General features: G+C 42.3%; 1 protein-coding gene across 5 annotated transcripts in view; it reads left to right on the forward strand.

Annotated features, from left to right (window-relative positions):
• ABCA1 (ATP binding cassette subfamily A member 1) overlaps positions 1 to 19,014 on the forward strand; it is an 89,362-nt gene that overhangs the window by 14,170 nt on the left and 56,178 nt on the right. For 4 of the 5 annotated variants that reach the window (XM_071579937.1, XM_071579935.1, XM_071579938.1 and 1 more), the window contains exons 2-5: positions 258 to 401; positions 6,374 to 6,467; positions 10,196 to 10,337; positions 11,128 to 11,249. In XM_071579937.1, the coding sequence (XP_071436038.1) occupies positions 336 to 401; positions 6,374 to 6,467; positions 10,196 to 10,337; positions 11,128 to 11,249 (424 nt within the window). In that variant the 5' untranslated portion in view covers positions 258 to 335. Of the gene's footprint in view, positions 1 to 257; positions 402 to 6,373; positions 6,468 to 6,504; positions 8,466 to 10,195; positions 10,338 to 11,127; positions 11,250 to 19,014 lie in introns of those variants that run through there. The other variant, XM_071579939.1, reaches the window with a different exon arrangement.

Here is a 19,014-nt window from a genome sequence, read left to right on the forward strand (position 1 = left end):
AAAGAAGAAAATTGTCCTGTGGAACTTCTTTGGTCTGTGGAGCTCTGAGATAGGAGGCAGTGTGTGTGTCTAGGTCTGAGCCTACTGAGATCTAAACTTGGCTGGAATGCCATGGAGTAAGAAGGCAATGGAGACTGCTGTGTGGGGTCTGCAAGATTATGGAAGGTCACAGAGAGCAGCCTCTTGTCTTTCCCTATCTTGTCGCCTTTTCTGTTCTGACTCCCTTTCAGCTTTTTCCTGGTTGTTTTTTTCCTTAGTTAATGCCCAGCCACAACATCTGTGCTGTGTACTGCTGCTGCTGCACAAAGGGAGCTTCTAGTCTTTGCTGAAAGAAGATGGCTTTCTGGACGCAGCTGGGATTGCTACTATGGAAGAACTTCACCTACAGAAAACGACAGACTGTAAGTATTATCCAAAGGATGTTTTGAGGTCTTAAGTTGTAGTCTTTTAGCTTACTTTTCAAGCAAAACAGGGAAACATCCTATATTTTATTTGCTGTTTTTCCTCTGGTGGCCCCTGACTGAGCAACTGGTCTGGCTTTGGAAAGACTCAGTTCAAACAGGAAAGAGTGATGGGTGTACAAAACCAGAGGGCTTGAAGGAGCTAAGGACTTCTGTCCTGAATTCCAGTGTGAGTGTTGTGGTACTGAATGAACTCATGTCAGATCAGGCAAAGAGGGTGCATGACTGCTGTGTGCAGCAAGGAAGATTTGAAAAGAAGACCTATCCTGTGACCTGGGTGAGGCATTCCCAGGCTGTGGGGATGTGCCCATGAGTCTAAAAGCTTTTGAATACTGCAAGCTGCAACAACAGGAATAAAATTCTGCCATTTCTTAATGGCAGGAGTGGTAGAGACAATAGCAGACATCTCCAGTCACTTTAATCAGGGAGAGAATCCCTAACCTGTTGTGTAACTTTATGACAGGAGATATAGATTGAGTGGCATGAAGCATGTTCTTGTATTCCCATAGGGATAAACCCAGACAACCGATATTTTTCTATTGAGATGTGTTCTGTTGATAGTGTGGAAATGTCCCTGTTCAGACAGACAGTACATAAGAAGAGTTTCCCGTTGGGATAACAAGGGCACAGGAGTGTGAATACAATATGGTGTTCTTACAGTTCTTTTGTCTTTAGATTAATGTGACCTCACAGGATGCTATAACTCTTCCAGATAGCTAAAAGCCAGAAAAAACATGCTATTGGACCTCTAGGAATTTAGGCAGTAGCTGTCTTGGACAAGGGCATGTCCTGTGTAACAGGCTTGTTAGAGGATCCAGCCTGTTAGATCTGACCTTGAGGAGGTATGAGTAGGGAATGTGAAAGGAACATAAGTTACTGAGGTGGTGAGTGGAAAGTTGTCTCTCTGATAAGCTTTCTGAACGCTGCAAATGTCAGGGTGCTTGCCAGCTGGTTGGATTGGGTTGTTTTAGAAACTGAGTGTCACAAGGGAAGGGAGGCTATCATGTTCACCACTGAAGATGGCAACAGTCCCTGAAGTCTTCACTCAGCTCTCTGAGGCTTGTTTTTGTAGGACTTGTGTTATTTCAGAGTTGGAATTAGTCCATTCTTAAATAAAACAAACAAAGCGGCCTCATGGCATCTTTGACTTTTCCGATATACCTCTGTGGTTACAGAGCTACTGGTGATGACCAAGTTTTTGTTTTGTATGTTTTTGCCCTTACTTTCACAGTCTTGATCTCCCAGGACAAAATTGCCCACCAGATTGGTTATGGACTCTGTCATCTACAAGGACTGAGGTTGTGTGCTCTCTGTATGCATGGGCCAGGGTCCTGACCTTGTGAATAGCCTGTTTATAAAATGTTACAAATGAACAGGGGAAAGTAGCCTCAAAACTGGCTACAGCCCCTTAAGATTAGATCTTCTCAGCTATTGCCCAAGTAACCTAGGCTCTCAGAGCTAAAAACACCCTTCCTCCCTTGCTACTTAGGGATCTTACCCTTGACTGTTCTAAAGCTGCCTTTAGTGTTACATGAACTCTAGTGTGCTGTGAGATTTTCTGGGGCATTGCTTAAACTGGTTAAACCAGGAGGATTTTTCAGAAAAGCTGAGTTTTATGCTGAGGGTGATACATTTTTTATTTGTCAGAATTTTCTCGATATAAGAGAACTGTAGAATTGTTACAACTGGAAAACACCTCCAAGATCAGTAAGTCCAGCCTTTGACTGGGGACCACCATGCCAACTAAACTACAGCATGAAGTGCCATGTCCAGTCATTTCTTGAACACTTGTAGGGACAGTGACTTCACCACCGACCTGAGAAGCCTATTATAATGCCTGACCAACCTTTTTGTGAAAACAGTGTTCCTGAATTCCAGCTTGATTTCTGCCTCAGCTTGAGACTGTGTCATCTTGAGTGTTGCTAGTTTCCTGGGAGAAGAGAACAATCCCAACCTTGCTACAGCTTCCTTTCCTGTAGTTGTAGCAAGCGGATAAGGTCTCCTCTGACCCTCTTTTTCTCCAGGCTAAACAATCCCAATACTGCATCAGGTTTGAAGGTTACTTGAAGAGGTCTCAGTTTAGCATGGTTGTTGGGTCAAGCTGGTTTAGGCTAGCTTACTGGGCAGCCCACATACATTTGTATCCTTTGGTGATGCCACAAAATCACAGTAGCCTAATGACTTTTGTTCTGTTCAGCTGTTTCTTGATACCTTCTGGTAGCTTCAGTACCAGTTTCCCATGAAGTACCCCAGAGGCCCTGAAACTGCTCATAATCTCTATTCCACACCGATATTATCAGTCAATTCATGATGAAGGCCTAGGACATGGCTGAGTTTTTGGGTTTCCTCATATTTGTGGGGCTTTTCTCATTAACAGTTTCCATTTGAGTTTTTACCTGAAGATGTTGGGAGGGGAAGACCACTTAACAGGAAATTGCAGAAAAGTAGCAGAACACCTCTTCTCACCATGCTATTATCATGTCAGCACAGTTGTTCATCTATTTGTTTTCCTGTTAGGAGACCGTTGTCCTTGAGCTGGGTGTGCTGATGAAGGCTCTCTCCCGTTTGTATTTAGTGAAGATGTGGCCCAGAAGTAGTTTGATCCTTGCCCTGCTTCCCACAAGCTAGTCTTGGCTTCCCACTGGACCCCCTTGTTGCATTGCGAAAGCTGGGTTCAAAGCTCAGCCTGACGTGTGCAGTTCAAGTATTACTTTGTACTGGATAACTTCCAACACCACCGGAGTGGGGGGAAGGAGTTTACAGGGAGAGAGGAAAGAAAAATCAAGCTCAGGGGTCATTGTGTAAAAACATTTCTTTCCCTGATTTTTTGCAAATAAGGATACCCCTTGAAATTGCATGGAAAGACTGGTCAGCTGCTGGTAGATGCCTGGAATGAAACTGAACTATAAAAGTGGTGAGAGGGTTTGACAGTGAGATGGGGTGATAGCTTGGTTAGTTCTTGATCAACAGATTTCCTGTTGACACAGTGTAGAGCTTGGTATTTTTAACAGCATCATCAGGCAACTCGTATAAATTGAGCATACTTCAGGGATTAGCCTTAGTAAAATAAGGTGAAGTTTTTCGTGCCGAGGTGTTGCTGCCGAATTCACCTGCTGTGTGCAACTGGGATGTTCCTCCTTCACCTCCAAATGGAGCAGGGATAGCAGAAGAGTTGGGTGCTTGAAGGTTCATTTCAGTATTAACCAGGCTGGTCGAGTAGTTGCAGCACAAAAGTGGGTGAGGAGACTTGGTCTTTCACTATCTACTTAGTGTGAACCTCAGTGAGATATGTCGCTGTTAGTATCTTTGTGTTCTCATCTGCAAAGGTCACAGTGGATGAAAAGTGCTGTCACAGCAATATCAGGAACCAGTAGGGGAGGGAACCTGCTGACCTTAAGGAGCAAAGTAAGGTAATTCAGTTTTTGTTTGACATCACAAAAGTCTGGGCAAGGAGTCTCTATTGAGATGCCACTGACACTAAGCCTGGCTCTGTGCAAGCCTCTGGTGCAGCAGTTGCCAGCTGTCTCTCATTAAGTAGCATTTCATGACTGTCATGATGCAGCAGCCTTCAGCCATAGAGATGTAGCTTGGTCAGTCCAAGCTATATCCTGTCTCTCTGCTCTCCAAGCCTGTCATTCTGCCAGGTTAGGCATACATTCCTGTGCATGCAGCCCATATGTGGTTACCTTTGTAGCTCTGTAGTTACACATAACCAGGCATGCAGAAGAGGAGCTGTGTGTGCAGGTAGCCAGTTCCCCTCTCAGCAATGGGGCCATTTGAGTACTGCTGTCCACCCCAGTGTGGTGTGTCTGGGGCTGGTATTTCTCTGAGCAAGCCAGGGCTTGAACTCAAGGGCAGCATTTTTTCACTGCCTCTGTAGGAGTTGCAGGGCTGTGAGAGGCTCTCTGGCTACTCTAGTCACTGCACAAAATCTCCATAAACCCAGCTGACACTGCCCTTCTCCAAACAGTGTAGTGGCAGTTGCTCGGGGTGCATGCTGGTCACCTACAGCCAGGATGGCAGAGGGCTATGTTGTATGCCAGAGCATGACTTTTGATGCTGGTGGAGGAAATAGACTTGTCCTGGTTTCACAGCCACCTTTTTGTCAAAAGGAAGAATAAGTTTTGCTATACCATCCTGGTGGCAGCTGTAAGGGCATCCTGAAAAGAGAAGGAATAGACAGGTTGTTAGTGTCATAGCTCTGAGCATCTTTGACCTTTGGGAGCCAGAGCCCTGTTTAATGCAGGAGGAAGCAGGCTGTCAATGACTGTGTGCTGCTACTACATTGTTTATTTTAATAAAAGAGACCAAAGATACTGAGGCATCTTCCTGGCAAATTTGTTCATGTGGTCTCTTTCTTATCCAGTAGTCATACAGTGTATGCATGAAAATAGCAGATCATAGAACATTCTGTGTTGGAAGGGACCCACAAGGATTGAGTCCGACTCTAAATGGATGGCCCATATGGGGATTGAATCTGCAGCACTGGTGTTCCTAGCACATTGCTCTAACCAGCTGAGCTAATCTCCGGGTCCAGTGGGTAATAATATCCTAAAATTATCTTGCAGAGACTGGCACTGTTACCAGGAGTGCCTGGAAGACTGATGCTCAATTTTTGCCTTTCAGGTAGTGTTGCTCTTGTGTTTGATCTCAGCCATTAATGGTATCTGTGAAAAACCATTCTACATAGTTTCCTCTGCTGGATGAAGTGGCCTTTGTTCTTATGCCCTGTTTTTACAATGTGAGCTTATTTTGAGGTACAGTACTGACCCAGAAGTCTGACCTCAAAGGTTGCATGGAGTGCCTGGTGCTGTGTGTTTTAGCTGGGAAAACATGTTTGTGTGTGTGAGTTTTGTCTCCTACTGTGATGCAGGTCTGGCTTTTAAGGAGAGTGATGTAGACATGTTACTAGAAAAGACTGTTTTCTAGGAAGAAAAAGGAAAATATTTTTCTTTACTTGACCAAGAAAATACTCAGTTTTCCTACTTCCAATGGATGAAAAGAATAAGTAGCAGCATAAAAAGCTTTCAATTTTTCCCTGTCTCATGGCTTATGGAAAATCCATGTTTGGGCAATCTTTCTGGAGTGGGAAAGGAGAGGTGTGGCTGGTGAAGCTCAAGTCTGGAAACCTCAGCTTGTGTCTCAGAAGCTCTAGGCTGAAGAGTTGCTTTGTCTCCATGCTTCTGTGGGATATGACACATCCAGTGTATTTTTCTGCACTTCAATTCTCTGTCTAAAAAATGCAATGCACTTAATAGCAGGCCTTTGTTTTTCTTGTCTCGGCCATCTAAATTACTGAGTTCTTTCTTTATTTCCCTGACACTCACTGCCTATCTGAACACAACCTAGACCAGTGGATGCTTACTTTTGGGGACAAACGAACAGCAGAACAAAACAATAACTAGGTATGAACTTAATAGCTCTGTTTTCCTGATACCAATATACTTCTGCAGCACCAAAAGATTTGGCATAACTGTGCACCAGCACAATTTCCATGCCTGATGTGTTAGGGTAGAAGCTTGATGGTTTACTGTGAGGAGGGAATGTAAGTACTTCTCACTACCTCAAAAATAGGAGGTAAAAAATTCAGCTCTTTGTTAGGAAGATTCATTGGAAGGTTTCTTTCAGTCAAGGGACAAAAAGAACTATAAAAAGAAGCCAAAATTAGCCCTGAAGCATGTCCGGTTTAGTCCAATAACTGCCACATATCAAAGAGAAAAGCCAGTAATTCTTTGCAGGTTATTCTCTGAAGCTAGAGCAACAAACTTCTTGATCCTGGAATGCATAGGCAAAGCACAGTGAGACAGCACTTACAAAACTCTTCTGGCTTTCAAGTGGATTGTCCTGGAACCTCTGTTCTGACCTGTGTTTTTTAATATGATGTCTTAATATTTTGTCTTTGTTGTTTCCAGTTCCAGCTGCTGATCGAAGTTGCCTGGCCTCTGTTTATCTTCTTCATCCTGATCTCTGTAAGACTTTCATATCCACCCTATGAGCAGCATGAATGTAAGTACCAAACACAGCAGCTGCACCCAGGATGGGTATTGTTTCATGGCTAGCAGGTAATAAAGCTGGCAAGATGCAAAGAGCAGTGTTTCTGTACTTCAGTTAGAAATCTGTAGGGAGCTCTTAATGACTCCTTTGCTTCCTCAGGGACTGCAGTGTCTTCTGACATGTTAATGGTGCTGCAGGACTGTACATTGCTGCTCTTTTTCTTGTGGGTTCTCATTTTTTTTTGCATTTATAATGGATTACCTGAGAATTTGCTGTAGAGCTGTGACAAATCTGTAAAACCCACACAGAACCCAATCTTATTTTTCACTGTTGATCTGTATATGACTTAGCATAAAAGAATGCAGTGTTCTGATCTCTAAGAAAGCAATCTCATTTCCAGGCAGTAATGTGTATTAATGTATTATAAAGAGCACAAGAGCAATTCCATTCCTTCTAATCATTAGCTTGTCAGCTTTGCATTTAGCAGATTCAGCAGCCATGCATTGCTGAGGAAATATATGCTACTTTTCTCTTTAGACCCTAAATGGGCACATTTCTGCTTTTCTTTATAAATGACTGTCTGTATGCTTCTTTGGTTGCCATTTGATTTAGGAAGCATGACTTGTTTGTTAGCAACATGCTTTGTTGTACCGTGTTTGATGACAGCTTCATACTGGAATTAGGTAACTGTGGAAGAGCATTTTGTTTATCTTTCCTTTGCCCGATTGCTGAAAGGTAAGGTTTAAGGGGCAGGAAAACATGTTTCTGAAGGGCACTCTGAAGCATTTCATTTTTAAAATGGGGCATTATGTGCTGTTTGTTTGGTGTTCAAGCTAGTAGGAGTCCTTTTAAAGCTCAGGTGTTAATGTTTGCGGTTTCCCATTACACTTTGGTCTCTGCTGGTTCTATGTACTGCTTCGGTGTTCAGCAGGATAATTGAACCTTCCTTAAATTAAATCTCATACTTTACATGGCATCGGAATTGCCTCTTCTGACTGAATGCTAGTGACTTTAGGAGAGATACCTGTAATTATGGACATGAAGCTGAAGAGAAGCACTAAGCAGTCTACTCAGCTGGTATAAACAACTAGCAGCTTCAATGGTAGTTCATTTCAACTGTGGCAGTGCTGTATATAAACTCAAACTTAACAAGAGCTGCAGTTTATAGAGCTATTTAGATTGATCTTGTTAGTCAGTAGCCTATTTGAAAGTCATATGCTCTAGCATCCTCATGTCACAAGCAAAGTTTTGAGTCTTCCACCTGCACCCCTTTTTCCATCCCATTTATACTGAATGTTACTGCTTTGTCTGCCTTCTTACAGTGTCCTCAGTAATTGTAGAGTATAAGATATCTGGAAAATTTTAATTAACTTTTATTATTAACTCCTCTTCATTTTTAGAAAAGCTTCTCTGAATAGGTTTCTAAATTATGTTTTTGGAGTCTTGATTGGTTTCACTGAACATTCCTCCACTCATGCTGACAAATGTGGATATCTTACAAAGTGAAACACTTTTCGCTGAACTGTGAGTAGAGATAGAAAGGAAGAAGCCTTGGGTTTATGGCAAACTCTTTGGCAACTCTGTGGGTGGCTTAAGGGAAGTAGGACTGTTATCTGTAGTGGCAGTGCTGTGTGCTGTTATGAAATCACTTGGAAGTAATTCCTGGTGATAGCAGTAACAGACCTGCATGCAAGTACTTTGAAGCCTCCAGATAGCCTCAGTATTTTAATGGTAGTCTTTTTCAACAGACAATTAAAATTTTTCTTTTCCTGTTGGAGAAGAACCATAGATTGGACTGTTTCTGTTGCCATGATTTCTTATTTCTACAAGCTTGGCTTACTGTGAGGAACTTTTCCCTGAAAACACAGAGGGAAATTTTGCTAACTTTGAACTGATCGTTATGTGGCTTTCACCAGACCAGTCAGAGAAGACCTCTTAGATTGCTATTCAGCCAAATTGCTGACTTGGGTCTTGAAGAGCTTTTCTTTCCTGTTGCTGTGACCCCTTAAGGTATGCAAAATGCACTTTATTGAGGGCAAAGGGGAGGGAAGCTGACAGCAAGGGAGTTTCATCTCTGCTGAAAAGCTAGGTGTTTGTGGCAATGTAATTGAAAACGGTGTGCTGTTGCACAGTGGTTTCTGTGTAACTCATGAGACTTAAAACTAGCAGATTCCTGCTTTACTCATGGAGAAACTGCTGTCACATGCATCACTGTGTGTAAAAGGTTCCCATAAACTCTTGTGCTCCGTTTCTCTTTTCATATTGTTCTTAATGGTTTCTTGGAGTTCCTAACCATGTAAAATGAAAGACATGGAGGAGAGAGAAAGTGATTCTCTGTGAAATTTTACAAAAAGAATCTGAAAGTCTTAGCATTTTTCTACTAAATCCCACCCCCAAGCCCCTCAGCTAAGAAGAATAAAAAAGCAAAATAAAATGAAAGCCAGAGAGCTCAGGTAAATAGCTCTTCTCTTTTAAACAGGGAGCTATGAACAAGAGCTCTCTGGGTATTGGAAAAAACCCAAACCTTTGGTTCATCTTTCTCCTGGACAGTCCTTGTATTTCTCCAGGGAGGGCTGATAGTATTCCCATCTTCTGTCAGTCATGTACAGTAACCAGCCTTGCTGTAATTCAGCAGCTTTAATATTTCTTCCTCCTGGGTCTTTGGTACCTCCACTGAGGCTGTGGAGGCAGGGAGCCAGCACCCTGAGTGATTGAGGCACTCTGGGAGGACAAGCTGTGCATCAGAGAGGAGAATGTGCATGTCATCATCAAAGCCTGGAGCTTTGAGATACTGAGGAAGGGGCATAACCTTCCTCCGGGCTCCCCTCCCTAGTGTGCAGAGAGGAAGTGTGGTCATTGCAGAAAGTGTCTGGACAGCTCATCTAAGGTGTCAGATCATAGAAGGGAAACCTTTTTTCCCCTTCATTGGAGGGTAAGGGATTCACAGGGACCTGAGAGGTGTACTGGTGAAGATCTGCCCTGAGTAGTATGTTACTGTTTCGATTGTAAACTCTGGCCTACGACTTTAGTAGTCATTTATTAGAAAAATTCAGACTTCAGCAGAAAGACTTGAAAGAAGGCAGGCAGGTGGCTAAATGATGCAGAAACTGTCAAGTTTTAAGACTGTTTGAAAGTCAAGCCAATATAGGACATACTTATCTTAGGGAAACAATGTAGGCATCCACCCACAATTGCTGACCCTTTGTTTGGGCTTTACAGTGTGTGTAATTCGGGTGAGCAGATTCTGAAAACTGAAAGGACTGATTAGAAATATTATGGATCTTCAGAACCCAGACCCTGACCAGCACTGTTCCTGTGACCTCAAGCCAAATCTGTGTGTTAGTTAAGGCTACAAATCCAGAGCAGGGTGGCTGGTGTGAAAGCATATGTATGCGTGTGTGCTCACCACTGCCAGGCTTTGGAGTTGCCTGTTGTTGGGCTTTCATCAGCAAGAAGTACTGTATTCCTATCAGCATGGCTAAAAACAGTGCTGCACAGCTGAGACCAGCAAAGAGCTTCTGCAGGTTTAACAAGGTTTTATTTTTCAGTTGAGGAGGCTAGAGCAGTGTGCAGAACCTAACATGAGCTCAGCCCTTCTTAATGTTGGCTTGTCTGTTCTCTCATAAGCACTTTGGGACAATAACCAGCACAGGGTTTGGATTGCCCTTCAAATACAATGATGTGTAGTAGAAGCTTGTATTATGTGTTTCTCTTTCCTAAGTTCTGTGTTTCTGTTCTAGGTCATTTTCCAAATAAAGCTATGCCTTCAGCAGGAACCTTACCATGGATACAGGGTATCATCTGCAATGCCAACAACCCTTGTTTCCGCTACCCAACTCCTGGGGAATCCCCTGGCATTGTTGGAAACTTCAATGCCTCCATGTGAGTCTCTCTGCTTTTGCTTCATCTCTGTTCTTGGGGGAACATGGGGAAAAGGGATAGTTAGAAGTTGCGAAATCTTACACTATCAGGGATTTTGCAGTTCTACCACCACTGAAGTACCAAATTCTTCAGCTTCCAAGCTCAGAGGGGCTAGCAGACAGCTGGTAGTTGTGAAGTATCCTCAAGTCCAAACAGTTGAAGCTCTTGGTGAATGAAAATCTTTGCTTGGGGGAGGACTTCACTCTGTTTTTCTTATCTGAGCTTAGAATTTGGCCCATGAAAAAGTATGGCTTTTCAAAATGCTCTTTTTTTTCAGAGCATCTCTTTTCCTGGTTAATGAACCTCTGAACAATGTAGAGTGGGGGACACTCCCTGGCATTTGTCATTTATTACTGACTAATGTGAAGCACAGTTTATGACCAGATTCTCTATACCTTGTCTTGGTTGCTACATTCATAATGTTAGATGAGTTAGGCTTGATGCAGAGTATAATGTGTCTGCAACCTGGAACAGCATTTGAAAGAAGCAAGGACGTACTTAAAGCAGTAGGAGTACCTCTCTGCCTCAGTCTTAAAAATGCTTTCAAATGCATGGATGTTCCCAGTGTAACTTAGTTTCAGACATTCTTTTATTAGGCTCCTTGGATTGTCCTACTGAAGCAAGGGGTTTTTGTGCTGGAGTGGATAACTGAAAAAGACTAAGGTTTGGAATGGGTATCTTAAAATATGTGTGGATGCTGGCCCGCAGAGCTGATGACTGCTGGATGTTTTTTCTGTTTTCCCATCCCCAGTGTTTCCCGCCTGTTCTCAGATGCCAAGAGGTTACTGTTATACAGCCAACAGGACACAAGTATAAGGGATGTCCAGAAGGTCCTGGGAAAACTACACAAGTTGGGAAACTCCTCTGGCTTAGGTAAGAGCATGGTAGAAAGAACCACCTACATCTGGCATTTCTGGTCTAGTTAAGTCTGCATGTGTGTAAATTTCAGAAATGTACCTTAATGGGAATGTGCGTGGTTATAACTCACAGCTCATCAAACCCCTTCCAATCTTGTAGAAGTACCTTAAGCTTCTTCTGTGTCAGAGCTTTGTATACTCTTTAACTTACTTAGTGGAAGAGAAAAGGGATGGTGTGCAATGCCAAGAACAGCAGCTGTGTTCTGGATGTGAAATAAAATCCTCAACCCACTAAAGTTAGTCAAAATGCTGGCTTTCTCAAAGAAGTCCAAGTAGTGTGTCTTTTTGGAAAGCACTAGTTATTTTGATATTTTGTCAAGCAGTGAACACAGTGTGGCTGCAGTTTAGTGCTCCAACTGCTGAACTCCAGGTGGAAGTGTGCTGGAAGAACACAATGAAGAAAAGCTGATGTTGGCCTCCAGTTTACAAATTCGAAGCTGGTTATTGTCTGACAATGAAGTATCCACTTCCCTTCTCGTGTTTTGTTTTGAAGGGGTTTTTTTCTGTATGACTGTTTGGTGTAGTATAGTTCATTCTCTGCTATTGTCTGGCAGGATTTTGAATGGCAGGGTACAGAAGAATTATACTTGTCTTGGGAGTTTACACAGTCCTGTTTAACATGAAAAAATAGAATCCTCCACTTTTTAGTTTGTGTGAGAAGGTCTGGTGTTTGTTCCTCTCCTGTGCAGACAAATGAGTGACCAGTGTGAGAGTGCATGGGAAGCTTACAGCAGAGATGGCACATGAAAGAACTCTGCCCAGTCTCTGAAAATGTAGCAGGTTGCTTGTTGTTCATTATTGTCAGGACTTCGTGACATGGCAATTTTTAAAAGTTTTTTGGGATGTTTTTCTCTGAAAGATGATTTATCTTGGCTGCTGCGTTAGTGCTCCACGCATGTCTTGGAAGTGATGTAAAGTAATGGTTTAGAAGGAAATGCAACAGGAAAATAGAGCAGGAGTAAAGCCATTGACTGTCTTCACCTACAGCCTCTTTCCAGGCATGTGGAGCAATTTGAATGTAGGTGGTATTTTGAGTGCTTTGTAAGAATTGTCCTTGGTTTTCCAGCTGTAGTGCTCCCTAGCTCTCTTCATTTGAGCACGTGTCAGGCAGGCTGTAGGAAGAAAAATTTGATTGATGTGATGCTGAGCACACTTAAAGCAGAACTGGTGTTTTAACATCCTTTCCTGTGTTGCTCAGTACATTGCAGATCACTTTAAAATAATCTGTATTGCTAGTGGCTGGGAGATAGGCATTGGATATAAGTACAGACATGAACTGTGCAAGGTATTTGTCTGGGATATTTAACCCTCCTCTATCCTGATGGGATCAGAGCTGCAGATAATACTGTAGTCTACTGACTGAGCACTAGTCAATACTTTGTAAGGGACTCACTTTCTCACTGACCTCAATATCTGTGTCACCAGAGAACTGTCAAGTGGCATCCTTATGCTTTTATCTAAATCTGCAGCAGCTTTAGGGGGTAGAGGATGCAGAGTGAACCCTTTGCACAGAGATGGACACACAATGAACACAACCAAAATGAGCTAAGGTGACTATTTGCTAAGGAGAAGTTTAATACTGTTTTCATTAATGTCTTCAAACACTTGGTTTGATTTGGTCATTTTGTGGGAACAAGCTCACTTCCTCAGAATGACAGATAACTGTTGTTAGTGGATTTTACACTTTGTGCTTGTAGTAATGTCTGGAAGTTACCTAATCCAAAGGCAGTAGATACTGGTGTTTTGTATTGAAACCTACAGTAAACATCAGACATAGACATTTACAGGAAAACTATAAAAGTCATAAGCTTAAGCTCTTGCTGCTGGCAAGGGTTAGGGGGAAGGAGTGATTCTGAGAAACATGTTACATACAGAGTATTGTACACATTGAAAGTCAGAAGGCTCATGTTTCTCTATACTGTAAAGGCTAGAGTACTGACTGCAAAAACAAGCCTCAGACTGAGTCATCACAGATCATAGTCAAATGTGTAATCAAAAAAACCAAACCTCTATGTCATTGGAATGACAGAATGTCCATTGTTGGTAAGGCTTTTGGAGAACAAAGCCTGTTTGTCCTCCTTATGCTCATTTGCAAAGCCTTCAGTCTTGGGGTCCCTACTGCCCACTCCTGCTGTGTTCTCTGATAGAATGCATGAAACTGCATCCTCTAACCTTAGAAGTACTTGTGTATTTGTACTTAGCAGTGCTTAGGTTCATGTGCAAGGAAGGTCAACCCTTCAGTTCCTGTTGACAATGTGCTGTGAGTGATGCAAATCCTCTCCACTCCAGTGAGTCTGGAAACCTTAGAAGACAGCTGGAGTGGATGTCTGATGTAAGCATACCCTGAACCACCAAATCACCATCTTCATACAGTTGTTTCCCACTTAACAGGAGGGCTGGTTACCTGATGAACCAAACTGAAAATGCTGTAATACCCTCTGTGTTCTAGCTCTGGCCTGGACATAAAGCTATATGAATTGGTGGTGCTGACAGGTGCAGCTTTGTAGCTTCTCCTGTGGGATGGACTCAGTGCTCCTTGCTGTGTGATGTGGGCTCTGCTGGAGTCGCTGTAGCTCTCTCATTGCCTCACACTTCTCACTAGTGCCTTATGATTTTGAAATGTGTTTCCAGGAGGTGATCTTCCATTGCTGGTATATAAACTGGAGCTGTGGTATAGTTTTTTTTCTAACGCTAGTCATGCAGAACATGCATGTCTGTATTTGACTTCTGAAGTCTGAATTAGTTCAGAAAGCATATGCTAAAGTCCTTTCACTTGACGTTTCTTTCAAACAACACTCAAAAACTAATTTTAAGGGTGTGACTCTTAGAGTCATCTGATCTGAAATTAGATGTGTGCTGAACCCATGGGAAGGAAGATTATTTAACAAGTATGTGCAAGTCAGTGTCTTTGATAAAAACAAGGTAGGACACTAATATTTCGTTCAGGCCATGCTATGCACTCATGCCAATAGGTTTTGTATCTCAAGCTGTTCTTGATGAGGTCAGAGCCTCATAACAGGGCTGTTTGTGCAGGAGTTTGAGGAGCAGCAGAGAAGAGCTCTCTGGTGGAGGGAGGGGAAGGTGTTATCAGTAGGGAACAGTCCACAGTTGCTTCATGCAGCACTTTTTTGGCCAGGATAAAGTACTACCTGGTGGTGTGAGGGAGTTCAGCACAGGCAGCTGTCACGCTCTATAGGCACTGCTGTTACTGCAAGCCCTGAGCAGTGAAATCTACGTGCAGGCACACACATACCTTAACATAATCAATTTTGCAGGGAGGTGCCAGGTGCCCTCTCCGTCCCAGCACTAGTTACATCTCTGTGCAGCAATGTCACCAAGGTCTTCAACACTCGTGATAAGGCAGAGTGCAGATCAGAACATAGAGTCAAAGACCTTAGTGACAGCACTTCCAAGAGCATGACCATGGCTGCTGGGATTGCCAGCCGGGGCAGGTTTGGATCACTGCTTGCAGGCACTGAATTTGCAACTGACCTCAGTGCCATTTTAGCAGATAAAGTGTTAGGAAGAAATAAGCTTTCCTTCTGTTTTGAAAGGTGGAGATACCCCTTGCTGTTGAGTCTGAGACACATTTTCTTTATTTCTTCATTCTGTCTACAGGACTCCCAAATACTTTGTTCTGCAGTGCCACAGGGTAATAAATCAAGAGGTATAATTAAATCACCTTCTCTGGTTGTTGCTACCAGTAGCACATTTAAGGTAGTCTGGCTGGTATTTACTTCATTGCCCTCAATTTTCAGTGATCCCAAAGAGAATGCTTCTGTGTTCTTTGAAACTAATCCATCCAAACAAAAATGAAGTAATGACATAGTCAGGGAGAAACAAACATCGTCTAAGAAATTGCATCTGGTATCAGGTTATTGTTCCACACATAGCCTGCCTGTCTCAGTTGGTTGCTGGATTAGTATTGCTCATGGTGCAGGAGAAACATCAATTGAGTGGCACTGTCTGCTGTTGTTGCACCTTGCTGTACAGACAGGTGTTGAGACTGAAGGAGTTTGCAGCCTGTCTGGTCAGTGCTATTAGTGCTTCTTTCATTTAACAGATAAAGGATAATAGAGGGCTTGGGCTAAAGAGCAGCCTTGGGAGAGGCTTTCTGGTGGCTGTGTCGCTCCTGTATGACTACAGGGTGCTCCAGGAAACAGGATGTTGTACATTATCTGCTGGGTGACATTAAGGTGATGGCTAACTCCATCTTTGGTGTCTTCTCCCTAACAAAATTGACCCCACGCCCTGAAGCTAAACATTGAGATTGATTCTTATGCCTGCCTACGCCTCCCTAATTAAACTGGTTTCCTCCCTGACTTCCTTTGGGAAGAACCCCAGCAAAAACCACCAAGGCTAGAATGAGGACTAGCAAACCACATGTCCAGGTGGCTTTCACCCCCAGAAACATGCCACCACCAACTGTGGCAGGGGGGCATTCCTGTTGTTGGCACATAAATACACAAACTAGGTTCTCTGATACTGTGCTCCATAGTAACGTACACATCCTTTCCTTTGGGCCTGGGGGAACAATGTTGCCAAAAATGCTGCCCTGTAGTATCAGTAGAGAGACCTTGACTCACAGGAGCAGGTAGGAAGGCTACTTTACCCCCCTTTGTGTTTGCAGTACCAGTTAGTTTTCATTAGTCCTCAGCAGAACTCCCCAGGGTATTCCTGCTGGTTGCCTCCTCCCATCCCTAAGCATCCAGCCAGAAAGGGGAGCCCAGGACAGTGTGGGAATCGCTGTGATTTCTGCTTTGGTCCAATGTAGGCTGTTGTGATAAGCAAGTGGAGCAAGCAGCCAATACTGTGTACTTGGATTGCGCAAAGGGTTTTGTAGTGTACTATGTTGGTTGGGTAAGAGATTCAGGTACCCATGGTGGTGTTCCCACATTTGCCTAATTCACTTTTTCTTCAAACCTCTGCTTTACTAAACAGGCAATATGCCCTTAGATTTTGGGATTTTAAGTAAATGGAAGTTGTGTAGGCAACTGCAGATGTGGAAGAAACCTTTTAAAAACATTATTGGAAGGACATTTTTAGTTCCTTACTCTAGGTAGTGGACAAAGTCTCTGTGTAACTCCAGTGGGTACTTCTTTTTTTTTGGTTCTAAACTGAAACTGGGAGGCTGACAGTCAAGAGATATGCAAAGGCAGAAAAGACTTCTTAGGGCAGTGTTGATCCCATTTTTATTTTGTTGGCCAGTTATATATGTAGCTTTTAATTAGCGAGGCAGTATCATATTTGCATAATTCAGAAAATATCATGCTATAACTAATATAACTGCATATGCTGTTACAGAGCCTACTTCTGCTTTCCTTAATATTTTGAAGCCAAAGACAAGATTAAACTAAAAAAATTATTTTGATAGAAGTTAAGGTACAAAGGTCTGCTGTAGCCTTAAATCTATTCCCAGGAGAATCATACTTGTTTCCCATGGGACTGTTCATGAACAGGTGTTGCTACATGACTTTGCCTAGAGATTGAGATGGGTAAACATATGCAGCATAATGTACATTGCTGTGTTCTGTAGATCTGGGCTTTAGTACCTGCTTTTAGTCTAAGCCTACCTGCTGCTGAGATGCTTTTGAAGTGAATTTAGAATTATACTAGCTTGGATTCTAGGTAGGTGTGTATGGATGTGAGAGGGCAATTGAAAAAACCCATGAAGTGTTACGTCAGGCCTTGCTGTGGTGTCTGCGCTATGCTAGTTTACAGAAGCTTGAGAAAAATATTTCTGAGAGTCCTATTGTAGAAGATGGCATGAACCCTGTTAAAAACACACAAGAAGAATAGCAAACTTGTCAGAGGAAGGCTGCACTGACAATATGGTTACTGTAGGACCAGCTGTCCCGATGGTTCCAGCTAAGGTTTGACCGCATATAAGGAAGTCAACTGCGCCCGTAACTATGGCAACAAAGATATTCCAACCGAAACCAAATTGCCATACCTTAAGGCACTGCATTTATCTTGCTGGTAACTTGTTTAGATAAAGACATAATGATAAAGAAAACAAGAATTCCCTACTGTGCTTGTCAGTAATTAGTAAATGCTGCAGAAGCAGGACAGTGTTAAAAAGTTCTGGGTGCTTTCTTTAGTATTTAGCCTGATCTGTCAACGCTGACTTTTATTTTAAGTCAGCACATAAAATGGAGAGTGCTAAGTGAACAATTACACCTTTCACACTTGGCTATTATCTCTTTTTGTATGCCGTTTAGTCAGTACAGCTTGCTAATACTAGGGTTATGTTGCCAAAAACTTACTCTGTGTTAACTTCAATTTGCATTTATTTCTGTTTTCCACTCTGACAAAATTTCTGGATTTGTTCTCATTAACTTTTGATCTCAAAATCTCAATAAATTGCCTGTTTTGTGGAAGATTGCTTTTGGTTTTTCTAAGCTACAGTCTGAAATTGGTGGAGACAGCAGGGTAGACTTTTCACATTGAGCTTGGTGATAGCAGTCCCCTTGGCAATTTATAACCCTTGTCTGGTGAAAAGTTTAGCTTTCTTGGGGGATTTCCATGGGCCTGAGCTCTCATGAGAGTGATGATCATGAAATTACCCTATTTGGAAGAAGTCCTGCCCATTTCTGTGTCTGATTGGTACTGAGGCCAGAGTGCATAATCTGGATCTGACCTCACATCTTTCTCAAGTTAATATTCAGCTTTGGAGCCATCTCTAGTAATAATACTTTTTTTTCTACAGCATGTTTTACAAACACTGATTACCTAATTTTTACAGCATTCCTGTGAGCTAAATAAATAAACACCTGCTAAGGAACTGAAGCGCTCATTCTGAAGCACAGTAGGCTGTGGCAGTTTCCAGTGGAGTCAGGATGCAGTAAAAGGTGATGGCTTTGAAACAACGTTGATGGTGAATCAAGTTCATTTTCACACAGGCAAGAGGATGGATTGCTACCTAACAGAATTTTTTGAAAATTCATGTCATTTCAATTTTTGTGGGCAGCCTTTCTCATGGGAAACAGGCACTATTCTGTTTAAATATTTTTAGTCATTAAATAAGAGTGTTAATACCAGGATCATGGTAAAATAAAACAAAATATTCTACCACCTGTTGCTGGTTTGGGGTTTTTTTTGCAGCTTCAACAAACTGCAATAAGTTGTCACTTCCAGTCCTAGGGGGTTTTTGGTGTTACTGTGTTTTATTGAGTAGTGATTGTGTTTTGTTTGAGATACACTTTTAGTTCACTTTACAGTTTTTATGTTTATACTGTCCGTATGTTTTGTTTCCAAAACTATGGAAAAATCCTTTGGAAATAATTGGAACAGCTGCAGAATTAAAAGTAAATGTACATCCTCATGTATTTTTACTAAGAGTGAACAATTAACTGAGTTTATAAAACCAACATATTGCTTAGCTCTGTGTGGCATCAAATCCTCAGCTGATGAAAAATTGGTGTAGGTCTGAAAATATATGGAATGCAGCTTGTGTATCAGCTGAAGATCTTGCTCTAGCTTTTTTTGTATGCTGATCTGGCAGCACCCTTTTGTGGTATATGTGAAAGAGATTCAGGTTGTTCTGTGACACACATCCTCTGTAAACAGCCAGAGTTTCCTTCTCTTTCTAATTTAGCTTTAGTTTTAAGGTTGGTGCAATAAAAGACCCTTTTAAAACAAGATCCTTGCATGTGAGTTCTGGTGTTTTGTATAGGAATTCTTCCCCTCTCTGAACCTTTCTGTTCTTCTAAACATATCTT

This window comes from Pithys albifrons, chromosome Z, assembly GCF_047495875.1.
Source record: "Pithys albifrons albifrons isolate INPA30051 chromosome Z, PitAlb_v1, whole genome shotgun sequence".
Taxonomy (NCBI): domain Eukaryota; kingdom Metazoa; phylum Chordata; class Aves; order Passeriformes; family Thamnophilidae; genus Pithys; species Pithys albifrons.